Source organism: Barbatula barbatula (genome assembly GCF_947034865.1).
Source record: "Barbatula barbatula genome assembly, chromosome: 3".
NCBI classification, from domain to species: domain Eukaryota; kingdom Metazoa; phylum Chordata; class Actinopteri; order Cypriniformes; family Nemacheilidae; genus Barbatula; species Barbatula barbatula.
Genome location: NC_136764.1, coordinates 19,231,297 through 19,246,401, shown reverse-complemented (window position 1 = coordinate 19,246,401; position 15,105 = coordinate 19,231,297). Strand labels below are relative to the sequence as shown.

The 15,105-nt window shown below is 38.0% G+C and overlaps 1 protein-coding gene across 2 annotated transcripts; it reads left to right on the top strand.

The window, feature by feature from the left end:
• The first annotated feature begins 8,808 nt into the window (after positions 1 to 8,808).
• On the top strand, positions 8,809 to 14,964 carry nceh1a (neutral cholesterol ester hydrolase 1a). Of its 2 annotated transcripts, XM_079453725.1 has the most exons (7): positions 8,809 to 8,954; positions 10,939 to 11,111; positions 11,632 to 11,860; positions 11,948 to 12,017; positions 12,098 to 12,269; positions 12,953 to 13,609; positions 13,653 to 14,964. In XM_079453725.1, exons 2-6 carry the CDS (start codon positions 10,974 to 10,976, stop codon positions 13,568 to 13,570), a joined length of 1,227 nt encoding a protein of 408 aa, XP_079309851.1. In that variant the 5' UTR covers positions 8,809 to 8,954; positions 10,939 to 10,973; the 3' UTR covers positions 13,571 to 13,609; positions 13,653 to 14,964. The 2 variants fall into 2 exon arrangements, with proteins under 2 accessions (XP_079309851.1, XP_079309852.1); XM_079453726.1 differs by lacking the exon at positions 8,809 to 8,954 and having other exon boundaries at positions 10,490 to 11,111; positions 13,653 to 14,104.
• Positions 14,965 to 15,105: the final 141 nt, after the last annotated feature.

Here is a 15,105-nt window from a genome sequence, read left to right as displayed (position 1 = left end):
GTTGTTCTCCATGGGTGCCGGTCAAAGTCAGGCGCTGTTGCCCACTGGCAACCAAACACAGTAGCCATTGTACCTCCATTGCAGGGGTCAGCGCTGAACCATGAAGGCCTCCACATCATAGAACTGGACTTCAGCCACAAAAGATGACCCCAGTGATCTGCCTCAAAGCTGGAGGAGGGAAACGGGATGGGATCCGGAGCTGGCTAATGAACATGATGTTTCTTCTCATGGCCTTTTAATGAGCACAGATTTATCGAGACACTCTCGACCTCCATGCTCTGTAATGGTGTAATATAAAACTCCTCGGCTAACTAAAGGTCCATGCCTCAGAAAAACACAATTAGGGCAGTTGTTATAGTTGTTCCACTCTATCAAGTGTAAATAATGAATGAAAAACAACCATGGAAGATAAGCAGTGGCGGTGCAGTGGAGTGGCAAGACTAAAATGAGCCAACGAAAACGGCTGCGTGTTTAAACTAGGTTTAGAGATGTCAGACAGCATGTTATAATGAGTGTTTGCAATGAGGGTTGCCAAACTGTGTGTAGCCAGCACACAGTCACACCCAGAATGTGCCATGAACAACAGTGAATACTGTAAATGCAGTACACATCCTGCGTTCACACCGCCAGTGACTGGCGTGTGTCGTCCCTTGCTATAAAGTTATTTATGGCCCTGCGAATATGACCGCAACCAGACAAAAACGTTATCGAAAAATGTAATCTAAACATGAGGGATTCTGACCTTTTGCACATTTAGTGTTGTTTTTATTACTTAAAAAATGTATTTTATTATTTTAAAAGGTTAAATATCGATTCTCTATTGGTCAAATTCACTAAGTAGGACTAGGTGTTATAATCCCACTATTTCAGCACAGTTGAATTGCACAGTAGGACATTTCCCATGTCTTATGCGTGACAGGGGGAGCAGTCAAGAATATGAATAGAGGAAAGGAGTTCTGAGGTTTCACTGGGTTCGTCGGGTAGGCATCCTCTGTGTTTGGGTGATAAATTATTATAGAGATACAAAGCATATTTATACTTATCTTTCCTTGCTATTATCAGAAAGACATGAGTTGTGTGTGAGATCCCACTTTCATCATATCCATTATCTGGGTGATGCCTTTTGGTGAGGTGCTACTGATAATGCCCTTTGTATGGTTCCCATCAATTTGACACATCGTCAGTTGTGCACCTCAGCCTCATTGGGTGAAACCGAAACGGCCCTTTATCACAAGACACACTCAGCCAAGCGAGGCCCACTGCAGGTTGGTCAGACATTGTGACAAGGTCATCTGGCAGCCCATGATGTGTCAATCCTCCTCAACCAAAGCCATTGGCTTCTTCTTTCTGCACCACTGGCCAGTTCTTGATTATCCTCCACTGGACCTGTCCTCTGAACCCCACTTCCTGTGTCAAGTTGCTAGGTTGGCGTACCAGATTCTTTCTTTTAAACGCTTCGTTAATGGCCTCTTCCCAAGGTAAGGTCAACTCAACTATGATGACTGTCCTACTGGAGCTGGACCACAGAACCATGTTCGGCCGCAGATTGGTCGCTGCGATATCCAAGGGCAAAGTAAGTCTGTGGTTTAAATCAACTCATTTTTCCGAATCCCCGGATATAGAAGCTGTTTCTATTTGGTTGTTTAGACTGACGTCACGCACCACCATATATGGAAGGTCACATACTGTTTCCGGGTCTAACCGCTCAATAAAATGCTATCCAAACAAAACTAATTTAATATACGCTCATGGCGAGCTGTAAAACTATCGGAAAACCATTATCCTAACCTTTATCTTCATAACGAAATCCCTCATGGTCAGTCAGTGATTAACTTTTCATGATTTATTCAAATATTGATGTTGGATATTCCGTAAGCCTGGTCACTGTAGTGCATACTGAGTTAATAAATGCTGTAAACAGCTGTTGAATGAGCTTGAAATGAATAGATGCTTGGACACGGAAACGGTATTCCTTACGTCACCAACTGAATTGGCCGCTATAGAAGGTATCAAAGTGACAACATAAACAAATGTTACAGCTGTTTCTTTAAATGCGACCAAACTACAAGACCCATTCAACAAATTGTTCACTTAATAAAATGAACATATAACAAACTAGTTTTATCGTTTATTTAATACAATTATTATACAATAAAATAATAATATGAAATAATATGAATATTAACATAAATTATATTATAAATGTTTCATTAGACACTAGCCAAACACAGACCGGATGTCAACTGCAGTCCCGGCATGCGCGTCCTCAATCCCCTGTCATTGAGGGGTCGCAGTCACGTAGGTGGACAGTAGCCTATACTCTTGCAAAACCGGTTCGCAACTGTCTACAAATCCCAAGACTAAAAAGGCAATGATGTGACGTGTTAACATGCGGCTGAAATAGAATGCGCTACTGTCGAGACTAATGGCACCGCCGCAGATCAACACAAAGTGGCATGAGGTTATGTGTTCAGACTGTTCACGCGGATGCAGTGCCAGATTTGGTGTGAAAGACCCCTGAGCCGAGTGCAGACATTCCTTTTGTGCATACAGTTTTGATTGTTTGACCTTTCCAAAACAGCATTTACGTAATACCGAATTGCTCCAGCACTTCAAGAACTTTGTTAATCGTTAACTAAAATAACAATTATCAAGCGTCCAATAACAGTATGTACAAACATGACTGAAGCACATAATGACAGCCTAACACAAGCTGTCTACACTTTTTCAATTCCAAGCCTTCTCTGGCTTGATGGATAGGTTTTCTGTACATGTTCATGACGTTCTTTCTTTTTTTTACAAATAAACTTATTAAGAGCATGCTTTCAGGAAATTGGTTATGTGATGAACATGACTCCTTCTGCTCTACAAAAATGACTTCAAGGTGCCTTTCTGTACACATTATAAACTAAAAAATGACCACGGAGGGACCGAGCAAACTACTATAGACCAGAAAAAAATATATATATCATAAATCTCATGGTTTATGATTCTAAAGAGGATTGATGGCAACACAATACTTCAACCACAAAGAGATCGTTTAAAACTAGATGTGTAATGAATGAAGCAGCTCCTTTTATTTCTGTAAGCCATTCAGTAAGTTGCCAACTAAATACAATCCCACACAACAATGGGCAGACTGCTGACAAAACAGCTGAAGGACATTAATTTAAAAACGTAAAAAAAACGGCTAAACTCTCTTTAAAGTTAAAGGAATATCTGGAATATCTGGTTAAAGGAAAATTATTTACTTTAGGTCAGCTGAAGGACTTTATATATGCTATTAATTATATTCTATTCATTTCATTTCTGTTTGGAAAAAGTGATAGTCACAGGAATTTATACCTACAGTGTTTGCTTCAAAATAACAAGCAACAAGCACCCATGAGGCATCATAAGCAAAGAAGGGACATTTCTAAAAAGGTCTTATGCCAGCCAAGCAAAAAATTCCATTCCAAAAGTGCTTACTGTTAAAGTAAAGTATAGACCTCAAGTTAAGTGCAAATCCTAGAAATTAAATAATATCTTTGCTGCGTGGAAACAGAAATGGCCTAAATCAGTCTTGTCGTGTTTTATTAGTTTGCTAAAGCTGTTTACTCTAAATAATATCACTATTTCAAATTCTTGTGTGCTTAAATCTTGATTTACTCAATTCATGCACGTAGATTAATGGGTACATTTCCTGGTCAACTTCTTGTGAGGTGAATGAAAAACCACAGGGAATGAAAAACCACAAGCACAAAAAGGAAATAAGAGAAAAAAAGTTAAACAGAGACTGTAAGTGAGAGGCTTAGACGTAGAAGTGCTGAAGGTTGCCAGCTAAAGATCTTCTCTCGTCTGCTGAAAAAAGTCTGCAATAATGTGTGCAAGGCTACAGATCAGTGCATTGTAGAAGCTATGAGCTAAATTCCCTTTTAGTCCATTTAAACACGATAAATACTGTATTTACAGTCAAATATATTAGGAAACAATAGACTACCAGGTGTTTCTTCAATCTTTGGTTGGTACAATACAATTAGTTATGCATGTTTCACAAGAGGTTCACAGTAAAGCTATAGTATTATAATACCAGGGGCAAATTGGAATTAAGGTGTCATGAGAAATCACAATATCTGACATATGTGAAGCACCAACAGTGGTGTTTAAACAATCACACTCCCAGCTGATGGCCCATTTCTTGAACAAGATTCCCCTCCTGATTCTTATCGGTTCACATAGCACCACCCTCCACCATCACTCGAGCTTCCTCTAATAGCTGCTTGTTTTTCCTCGATAACTCTGATGTCACTTTGGAACAGAGAGTAAAACAGTGCAAATGTGTTCCCTGAGAGAAGTTGTGACAACCAGTTGGATTGTTAAAATGTTTTTTTTCAAATAACAATTACACAATTCCAATGCAAATCGGATCAATATTAATCTGGGTCAAGCATTTCATCAATTTGTCATTTTCCAAAACTCCTTTGAAGTCAAAGCCCTTCTCTGTTTTTCAGGGTGCAGTGTATCTCCTTCCATCGGCCCTTTGGTTACATTGAAATTTGGAGCGGAATGAAGGCAGTTTGCCGAGGGGAGTGTCAGTGAGGAATTTGCAGGAATCTGATCTGGATAAATGTACAAGCGTACCTTCACTTCAGTGAAACATTTCTTTGTGTGCAGATCCTTCAACTGTGGCACAGCCTGGCACAGACGCAAAAGTGAGGGAGTGCGGTGTGTGTATGTGTGGCATACACAAACTTCATATCCCCAAAGACTGATCTGACTTATCTTACTGAAAAGATTAAACCAGAATAAACCAGCATGAATAAAAATAATAATAATTTGTTGCTTGACCAAGAAAACACAGGCATCCCAGAATGTAAGCAACTGACCTCTGGTGCAGTCAAACAATGGTAGTCAAACTGTTTGTTTTCCTAAACTCTTCAAAATATCTTCTTTTATTTTTAACGGGACAAAAAAAAATAATAAATGTTTAGAACAACTTGAGGAATTTTGGGTGGATTATCCCTTTAACTGTGTGTCTCATAGTGAGACATTTTGAAAGCAGCTGCAAGTTGTAACTCTTCTCATAAAGATTGTCACACTGCACATCATTTTATTTGCAAAATATGTGTGTACTTTATTTACTGCAAATGCAGTTACTGTCGGAGAGATGTTAAAGCACCTTCTCTGGTGGAAGAAAAGCAGATGGTCCACAGGGGGATTTTATTGCCTTTATGATCTGATGTGTCCGAGACATGAGACAAATGGACATTTCTCTTTATTGAAACATTTACATTTAAGTCTTTTTTTTTACCTCCACTGCTTTCACGTTTAAAAGAAGTTTTCAATAAATCTCTGTTAAAGGAACAGTTCACCCAAAAATTACAATTCAAGTTGTTCCACACCTGTGTACACTTGGTTGTTCTGCCAAACACAAAGAAAGACATTTGGAAGAATGTTTGTAGCAAGCACAACTGACTACCATAGTAGGGAAGAAAACTACTCTGGTAGTCAATGGTGCCCCAGAACTGTTTAGTTTTTCACATTCTTCAAAATGTCTTCTTTTGTGTTTAACACAACAAAGAATTGTAGACATTGTTGGAACAACTTGAGGGTTTGTAAATGAGGAACATTTTTCATTTTGAGTGAACTATTTGGATACAAACAGTGTATTTAGTATAGCAGCACATTAACAAACATATGTGTTTGTCATTTGTTTGTGGCATTCTAGATCCAGACATATTGTAGAGAACATTAGTGCAGTTTTGATTGCTTTGTTTTTGTGCCCTTAGTCTAATAACAGCTGTGTTTCATTTCATCATGCGCTAACTGTTCATGTGCTTAATTGAATCAAATTTTAGGTTGTGAACCATGACTGACAAACAGAAGCTTTGTAAAATATATTTAAAAACCCCCAGCGGTTAAAATTGACCCAAGTACCTGAATGTTGTTTTGATATTGCTAAAAAACATATTATGTCACTGTTATGTCTAAAGACATGAAATGATTCATTTTAGTCATCAACTATGTTTTTGTGGTGTTGTTTTATGTTCAAAGCTTAAGTAAGAAAATCACTTTTCTTAGCGGTATAATAATTGATGCAACGACAAATCCAAGCGGACAGTTTCACCTAAATAATTATTAATTTGTTTAGTTATATCATGTATAAGTCGGACAATAGAACAAAACATGGGGTAGTCATAAAAAAAGAAAGGCATGAGGTCAATTTGATCCAATGGCGCTTATAGGTATAAATGCTCCGTTTTTAATCAGATTTTATCTAAACAATTTAGAACAAGAGGGGATTGTAAATAATACAATTTTAGTGTAAGTCAATGACTGTGAGACATTTTATTGAAAATCTGTTATGTACATTTGAAAAACATCCACAAGTACATTTTACCGCGTGGCGGTTCTAGTGTTAAAGAGGAGTTTGCTAAATTGATGTTTAAGAGTTGGGGTACATAAACTGTACATCTGTATGGAAATACGAAGTGCCTGTTTGTACAAGTCATTCATAACATTAAAATGCAAATAGAGGTGCAGGTTAGCGTGGCTTGGTTGTGATGCCTGCAGGTTATTTCTACAAGCATGCCTTCTTTGAAAGATGTCATGCTCAGATTTCTCTTAAACTGATCCTCTGGGCAAATGTCTTATCTCTAATGAAATAAATGTTCATGTGCATAGATTTTCAATTCACTTTCAAATTCAATTGCCAGTTTATTTTCAAAGTGCGTGATCTGTATTTTTCCACACGTTTTTGTCTGAATCCAGTATGTCCCGGTGCTATGGAAACTGTCTGCTTCATGTTTAGTGACCAAACAACTGCCCTGATTTCAAGGCTGTGCTGTCTAGTTAAATGCATTGTGTCGGCCATGCAAGAAAATTCCTGCTTTTAAAACAAATTCCACATAAAACAATGGCAGAGCGTAAGGGAATAGTTATTTTGTTCTGCGCTCAGATTCTGAATCCGATTCCTCTTGGGACCGGAGAGCTTGGTGACTCTCAAAGGCGCTGATAGGGGTATCAAAGAACTTTAATCTCAAAAACTCATTAAAGTCCCTCTGTTTAGGATTAGCACAGTAAGGGCCTGGACAAAGGAGTCTTTTGACTTTTAAGGACTTTCTGTGACTTCATCTGCCCTCTTTCCTCTCAGATGTAACTGCAGTAAATGAAAGTTGGCGAATGTTTTTGTGGTGATTGAGGCCAGGAGTGCAACTCCGGCCCAGAGGAACATGATGAGAGATGATGTCATTGTGAGTAAAACACAAGAGTCTCTCGTACAGTGTATAAAAGATGCCCCATATGGGAAAATCAGTTAAAAAAATGTTCATGACTGCTGTTACTGATCCAAGTAACACCATGTGAAATGAATTATTTAGTGTTTTATTTCTCCAGTCGTCTTGTATCTTTTCTCATGGGTATCTCCCTGGATTTCCCTTGCCAATATGCATTAACAGATCTTATAAAGGCGAGTGTGAGTCTTTGCAAGTGAGTTACGTCTATGATTGCTGGTGATTTAGGTTAAAACAATCCTTAAAGGGATAAAATTCTGTCATAATTCACCCACCATCGAGTTGTTCAAAATCTGTATACATTTCTTTCTTCTGGTGAACTTTTGAATACCATTGTAATTTTTCCTATATGGTGGTCAATGGTGGCCGAACTGTTTGGTCACAAGAATTATTCCAAATATCTTTTTTTCTGTGTTTATCAGAACAAATGCATTTATACAGATTTGGAACAACTAGACAACTAATTCATGACAGATTCAAATTCATGCTATTTTTACCTTAGACAAGTATTTCAACCAAAAAAAGCCATAATTTACTCACCCTCACGTTGTTCCAAACTAATTTGTGAAAATTAATCCTCTAGTTTGAACAACCTAGGAGTAAGAAAATGATGACTGAATTTCCATTCTTGGGTGAAGTATTTCCTGCCACGACATGGAGATGAACTTCTCAAAAAAAGTTTTGCATCAGTCAGTCTGTCAACACTGAGCAGATTCTGAATCAAAGAAGACCATGAAAGGATCACTATCACATTGCTGCACTTTTAACCCCAGCAGGAACCCTGTCTGAGAAAAGGATATGACTGACATAAACCACGGACATAAAGTCCCAAGACCTCCAGCAAACCTGCCTTAGGTCTCAGTGATGATACCTGTTATACTGTATATGTAAGTTTTCTTAGTAGTATTAGAAGAGTTAATGCAAAAACAGACAACTGTTAGTCAGCTGTTTGATTTGAGTAATGGTTACTTAACTGCAGTTTGATTAATATCACTTGGAAAATAACTTTTACAAAATTAAAAAAACATTTATTTTCATTTATATGACCCCTTACTTCATTGATGACATCATCAAGCGTTTTTTATTTAAATCCAAGCTCAATGTTGTCTCAGACTTTGGGTCTCACTCTTTTTCACATGACTGAATCAACCTGATTTGCAGACTAGATTGGATTTTACATTATGTAAAAAACATTGAATTCAACATGCTCCATATGCACAATATGCAATGTAAACAATGGCTACACCATTAGGTTTCAGGGTTGGGTTAGACAGACTGTTTCTTGAGATAACAAGCACACATTTTCACAGTGTAGATTTTCATTTTAAAACTTGTTTAAGGTCATCATGAAGCCAAGGCAAAGCTGGCAATGGCAGTTGCTCCATGGCAAAAATACTTCTACGAGGTTCTAAAAAGAGACTTGTTCTTCAAAAACCCGCTTTACCACCTTAGGCTGATTGACCTGGTTTTTCCAGCAGGGTAAACATCATATTAGTCACATACTTGCATGTAGGGAGGCGTCGCGTTCAACAATTGTGCTGTACACCTTTAGTGAAGTGACTCCCTTGATCATCTGTGGGTGGGATGACTTTACCCAACTGTCATTTGGAGAGTGAAGATGTGTGCCGAAATGTCTTGAAAAAGCAAGAAATAAATCCAGTGGTTGTAACATTTTGTTCTAAGGTAAGCACAAAGTCTTCGTTTGTCAAAGATGATAGATTAAAAAAGCTTTTCCATGCGTTAATGGCATCAAACATTTTTACAGCTGATCTGTGAGTTACAGTAACAGGGTTTAAGCAATATGAAATCATTTTATCGTTCATTGGAGTTCTCTAATTTCCTCCTTTAAACCCAGTCTGCATGTGTTAAGCACCATTCTGACTTTAAATCTATTAAAACCTTCAGTATTCAGGATATTATCCGTCTCATAGTCATTTCACAGTCTCACCCTACATGGTTTCATTGAGCAATATTTCATTTTGATTTCATATATTTGGGCCCCAGGTTAACAGTAATCCATTTTCAATGCTAGTCATGTGCTAAAGTGAAAAAAACATCTCATGCATATTCACTTCCATTATTCTGATGTAGGGTCTACCTATGCCAGAACATGCCTGAAAACAAATGCTATTTTAAAACAGATTTTTAATTGAATGCGTTACTATTTAAACAGTCATACTTAATATTTCTTTTCAGCAGATATTTGTAATGTTAACTCACCAAGGCTGTACAATAACTTAACATCTGTTTGTGGCATTTTGTCTCAGAATGAGAAGAAAGGTTGGCAATGATAATGCAAATAAGGCAAATGCTTGATGGGATCGCCTGCTGCTCTCTTTTACCCTGACTTGGCAGTCCTGCACTGAGCTAGCCACAGTCTTTTTCCAATTACAAAAATCACAGCACAGAAGTAAAAGAAGTACGAAATGAGGTGGTTGAGAAAGAAATGCTATAAGCGCACATGTACTGCATGCATTGATCGTGGTCAGGAATGATTATGGTAAATGTCAACCCTACCATTAGAACCTGTCTGGTTTTCTACTCAGCAGAGCCCATACTCACTTGGCGTATGGCAAATATGTTATTTCTGTGACACAATCCATTTCATCAACAGTAAAGAAACGGAGCATCGCACACATTTGTGAAAGCACTTTCCTTTAGACGCTGCTACTGCTTTACTATTACTGTACTGCCTTTTTCATAAACCTGAGATGGTAAAACAATGGTAAATAATAAATATTGATCCTCCTGATAATCAAATATGGTACTATTACATCGTTTTTTATGGCTTTATCGAAATTCCACATAAAAGCCTAGCAAAACAGGAATCCATTTGGGATTTAAAGAAATACAAACCATACAGCTCGTCCGCTTCCTTCAAACCAAAGACTTTTGTACACTAAGCAGTTAATGATTAACAGATACTAATGCTAATGCAAAAGGCTTTATTTTTAAGACACGTTTAGCCTACTGATGATTCCACATGGCTGTTATAGTATATCTTATCGTGAAAAAGATTGAAGCTTATTCTTAACAATGTAATGGAATACAGAAAAAGACAATAGAACTGACCACAACGTTAAGAAACTCTCTATTCCGTCAATTTAAATTACACATTCAAAAACTCTTCATGAATTGACTTGAAAATAGGTTTTCAAATAAAAGTTGTTCTTTATCTAATTGTATACATTGTTCATAGAATATGAGCCAACGAAATTTAAACAGTCATGAGCTTTTTTTTCTTATAACAACAGGGATCCCTGGTGGTGGCCATTTGATATGACGACTGAATTCAAAAGTGTGACCTATAATTGTCACTGAGCATTGTCTTTTATACCATATCTTTTAGAATGATTTTTGATCTCAGGTGTATTATTTGCATTGAAATGGCGTACATGAAAGGACACGATACTGTATTTAAGTTAAATGTCTTTAATTAGCGACCTCATAAATTAAAATGGATTAATATAACCGCATTAAAGAAAATAAATACTCAATAAAGAAGGCATTGTATCCTATTATGTAAGCAAAGTATGCTATTGTTAATTGATTAAATAAGGACTACGTTTCCCAGAATGCTATTTTATAATCTACAGGAAGTTGCAGAAACCTTTAAAAAAAATCTTACCACAATTTCTCAATGTCATATTGTCTACCCTCCTGACAGCTACAGATACACTGAAGGAGATACACCACTTCGTGATGAAGTTGCTTTGCGGTATAACCTTGTTTTCAGCAATTGCTGTTGCCTACTACATCTACATCCCATTGCCTGGGCAAATTTCAGAGCCGTGGAAACTGATGGTGTTGGATGCAACATTTCGAGGAGTTGTGTGGATGGTAAGTACCCCATTTAAACAATCCTGCAGGTGAACTGGAGAAAGCGCTATTCTGATTGGCTGATTGTGATGTCTTTTTTTCAACAGAATAAAAATAACAACAAAAACAAAAGTTGGTATTTCAAAAGTCCTTTAAAAAATGCCCATACAATGATTTCTACGTATAGTATATTAAAGCTATTAAGGGTTACTATGATAATATCTCTGAACAGCTCAGCACCTAAAAGACAAATATCCAATATTCACTATTATCAAAGCAAAATGTGTTTTTGTTGTATGTTAAAAGATGACCCCGATCAGCCTGTTCTGATGAACTATGGCCGACTTGCCACACCCACAAAATATACCCAAGGGCAGTGTGTAATCTCACTCTTTATAAACTATTCTCTATTTTTCAATTGCCTCTGTATGATGACACTTACTCCCTTTGTCAATGTGCCAACAATATCACAACATGTGGATTGTATTTCAAAACCATTAGGAGAGTTCACCCATATCTAACCTGGTTTGTTGTCTTCCAGGGAGATGTTGCTCACTCGGTGGGTCTGAGTCACAGTGTCCGTGTGATCAACTTTGCTGTGGTCAGTTTTGAGAGTGTGGTGCCGGTCACATTTAATGAGATCCAGGTGGAGGACACTCAGTTTGATGGTGTCCACGTGCGCATATACCACCCTCCTGGAAAGAAAGAAGGCCATCGGAGGAGGGCGGTTGTATTCATCCATGGTGGTGGATGGTCCTTGGGTGCTCCAAGTATGTCACAGACGATGTCTTTTTAATATAAGAATAACATTCAGAAATTGTATGTACGTGTTGTGACTGGTTTTAATCTGCCATCAGAGTTGGGCTCATATGACAGTCTCTGTAGACAAATGTCAGCTGATCTGGAAGCAGTGGTTGTGACAGTGGAGTGAGTATATACCCTGATCATTCGCATACTGTAAGAAAGAGCAGGATCACAGTCACACCGAATGCGTTTTGTTTGTTCAGCTATCGCATGGCACCTGATGTGCACTTCCCTGTGCAGTATGAAGACTGCGTCCAGGCCGCTAAGCACTTCCTGAAGGCAGAAACTCTGGCACAATATTTGGTGGATCCAGAGCGAGTAGCAGTGTGCGGAGACAGTGCTGGTGGGAATCTGGCTGCTGCAGTTGCTCAGCGGGTACATCACAACCACCAATTTATACATTTACAATTTTAAAAGGACAGTTCACCAAATATTCTGAACAAAGGTGGTACCCATTCACTTCTATTGAATGGAAACCATTGCAAATGAATGGGTACTGCCGTGGTTCGGTTACCAACATTTTCATTATTTACTCACCCACTGTCGTGTGGGGGCCTCAGTCACATCATACCAGTAATTATTAAAATAAACGAAAATTATTGATATTAACTGTGATATTAAGATGATCAGTAGTGTGTTAAAATATTGCCTTAAGAGTCACGATGGTTTGAAACTCTCGCTCTCTCTCTCCACCTCCTAACAATATTTTGGAAATTATTTCTTAGCCAAAAAAAATAATTCACTCAATGAGCAAAAATAAAACATTTCAATTCTTTAAAAAACTATTTGCCGTAATAATATTACTGTGAATTCTTTGGCCACAGTAATCATGTAATGAAAATCTGATACCCTACAATGAAATCTCTGATTAAAGAGTTTGGACAGCTGTCTTTTTTTAGAAACATTACAGGTAAAACAATTACACAAGAGTTGCTCTTAGTCTCATTACTGTCCATAAGATAAAAATTGAATATTAATGACATCATCTTTTTAGAATAGCTTTTTTCAACTTGGCTTGAATGTCGTAATGATGAATATGTACTTTTTTTCCTCCCTAGATTGGAATAGACGACAGTATCTCTGTGAAATTCAAGCTTCAGGTCTTGATCTATCCTGTGCTCCAAGCTTTAGACTTCAACACAGCTTCCTATCAACAAAACCAAAACGTTCCCATCTTGTATCGCAAACTAATGGCTCGTTTCTGGCTAGAATATCTAGGTGTCGACCCTGATCTCATTCACTCTCTTCTGATTAATAACCACACAGCTCAGGACCAAAACCACATGTCCCTGAACCGCTCAAAGCTTGACTGGACCACTCTCCTCCCGAAACGGATGATAAAGCATTATAAACCGGTCATCCCTTTAACTGGGTCTTCCAACGTCTTAAAGGATGTACCGGCATTATTGGATGCCAGGGCTGCACCTTTACTCGCAGACGAGGAGGTTTTGCGTATGGCGCCGCGTGCATATGTTTTAACTGGCGAGCATGATGTTTTGAGGGATGATGGGATTATGTATGCCCGGAGGCTGGAACTGGCAGGTGTCACTGTCACAAATGACCATTATGAAGACGGATTTCATGGCTGTGTGAGCTTTGGTTTCTGGCCCTGCTTCTTCTCGGTGGGAATCAGGGCAGTGCAGAATTACATCGCATGGCTTGAGGTGAATTTGTAGTTGTTTGACTTATATGTACAAATGCAGCGAAAGATAAAGGTGACAGTGGATGTCGATATGACCACACAGGCAATTTCATAAGTGCAGTATTTCATTCTTTACTGACTGAGGATTTGTGTTTTACATATGTGAGTAGCATACTAACAGACTGATTATTTCACGTATTTTAATTAAGTATTTTATACGAAACTAATACTGTTATTAGATATCTAGAACTGTGTTTCTTTTCAACTAATACACTAAAAATGTAATATACCCAAACAGATTTATCTTGATACTGTACTGTGAGAATTCCACATACACTTTTGTTTATTCAGAAAAAAATTATAATGAGTGTAAGATATAACAATTCTGTGCATTTAGTCCATACTGCTAATACAGAGTTAATAATAAGTCGAATCTCAATATCTGTCTGATTTGTGATGGACTTCCAATTTTCTCCTCAAAATGTTCAGATTCTTACTGTGAATTGTAGGATTGTGTATTGTTGCTGCACTAAAAAATTAAAAACTGTCTGCCCGGGTGGAATTTAGTATTTTGTAATCTATTATTTCTTAATAATACTAAAACTGGATGTTTTAGGTTACGTTTTATTGTTTTGTGTTCCTTTCATCTGCAAATGCATGAAAATAACCTTCTAGGATAATGAATATATAGCGATTTATTTGTATTGCTGTACACCCAAAGGGCTATACAATCATATGAGGGGGGTCTCTCCTCAACCACCACCAGTGTGCAGAATCCACTTGGATGATGTGACAGCAGCCACAGTACAGCGGTGACAGTGTGTACACCACACACCAGCTACAAGTGGAGAGATAAGAGATTATTAGGAGGCCATGATTGACAAGGGCCAGAGGAAGTGATCTGGCCAGTTTACAACCCTACTCTTTATGAGAAGTGCCATGGGATCTTTAATGACCACAGGGATTCTGTAACGTCCCATCAAAGGTCGGTGCTTTTTGCAGTATAGTGTTCCCATCAGTATACTGGGGCATTAGGACCCACACAGACCACAGGGTGAGCACCAGGCACAGGGCTGCTTGGCTTCAGATGGCAACCAGTCTTGGGGTAAAGGGTGATATGGCTGCTGACAGATAAGAGTTGGATTGCACATATTTTAACAATTTAATCAATTTATATTTTTAAAGGGATCCCCAGGTTATTCCACATCTGTAAGATTTCTTAGTTCATCATTGACTACCATAGTAGGAAAAATTAAAAGGGTAGTCAAAGGTGCTAGTACTATAATTTTACCTTCTGTTGTAGTCCATAATGTCCTAGAAATGTCAGTTCCTAATTTTTTTCCAAATACCTGTCTCTGTATTCATCTGAACAAAGAAATTTATGCAGGTTTGGAATGACTTGAGGGCGAGTAAATGGTGACAGATTTTGAAAAAAATGAATTTGACTTTTATTTACCTTTTATTTGACGTTTCCAAGGTCGTTCCTGGAGGGCCGGTGTCCTCCAGAGTTTGGTGTCAACTCTAATCAAACACACCTGAACCAGTTAATCAAGGCCCTCCAGGACAGAC

Bases quoted from the DNA above. Each gene is read 5' to 3' on its own strand.
- nceh1a (XM_079453725.1), top strand. From the start codon at position 10,974: ATGAAGTTGCTTTGCGGTATAACCTTGTTTTCAGCAATTGCTGTTGCC. The intron at 11,861-11,947 runs GTATGTCACAGA...ATCTGCCATCAG, and splicing joins ATGGTCCTTGGGTGCTCCAA to AGTTGGGCTCATATGACAGT. The intron at 12,270-12,952 runs GTACATCACAAC...TTTCCTCCCTAG, and splicing joins CTGCTGCAGTTGCTCAGCGG to ATTGGAATAGACGACAGTAT.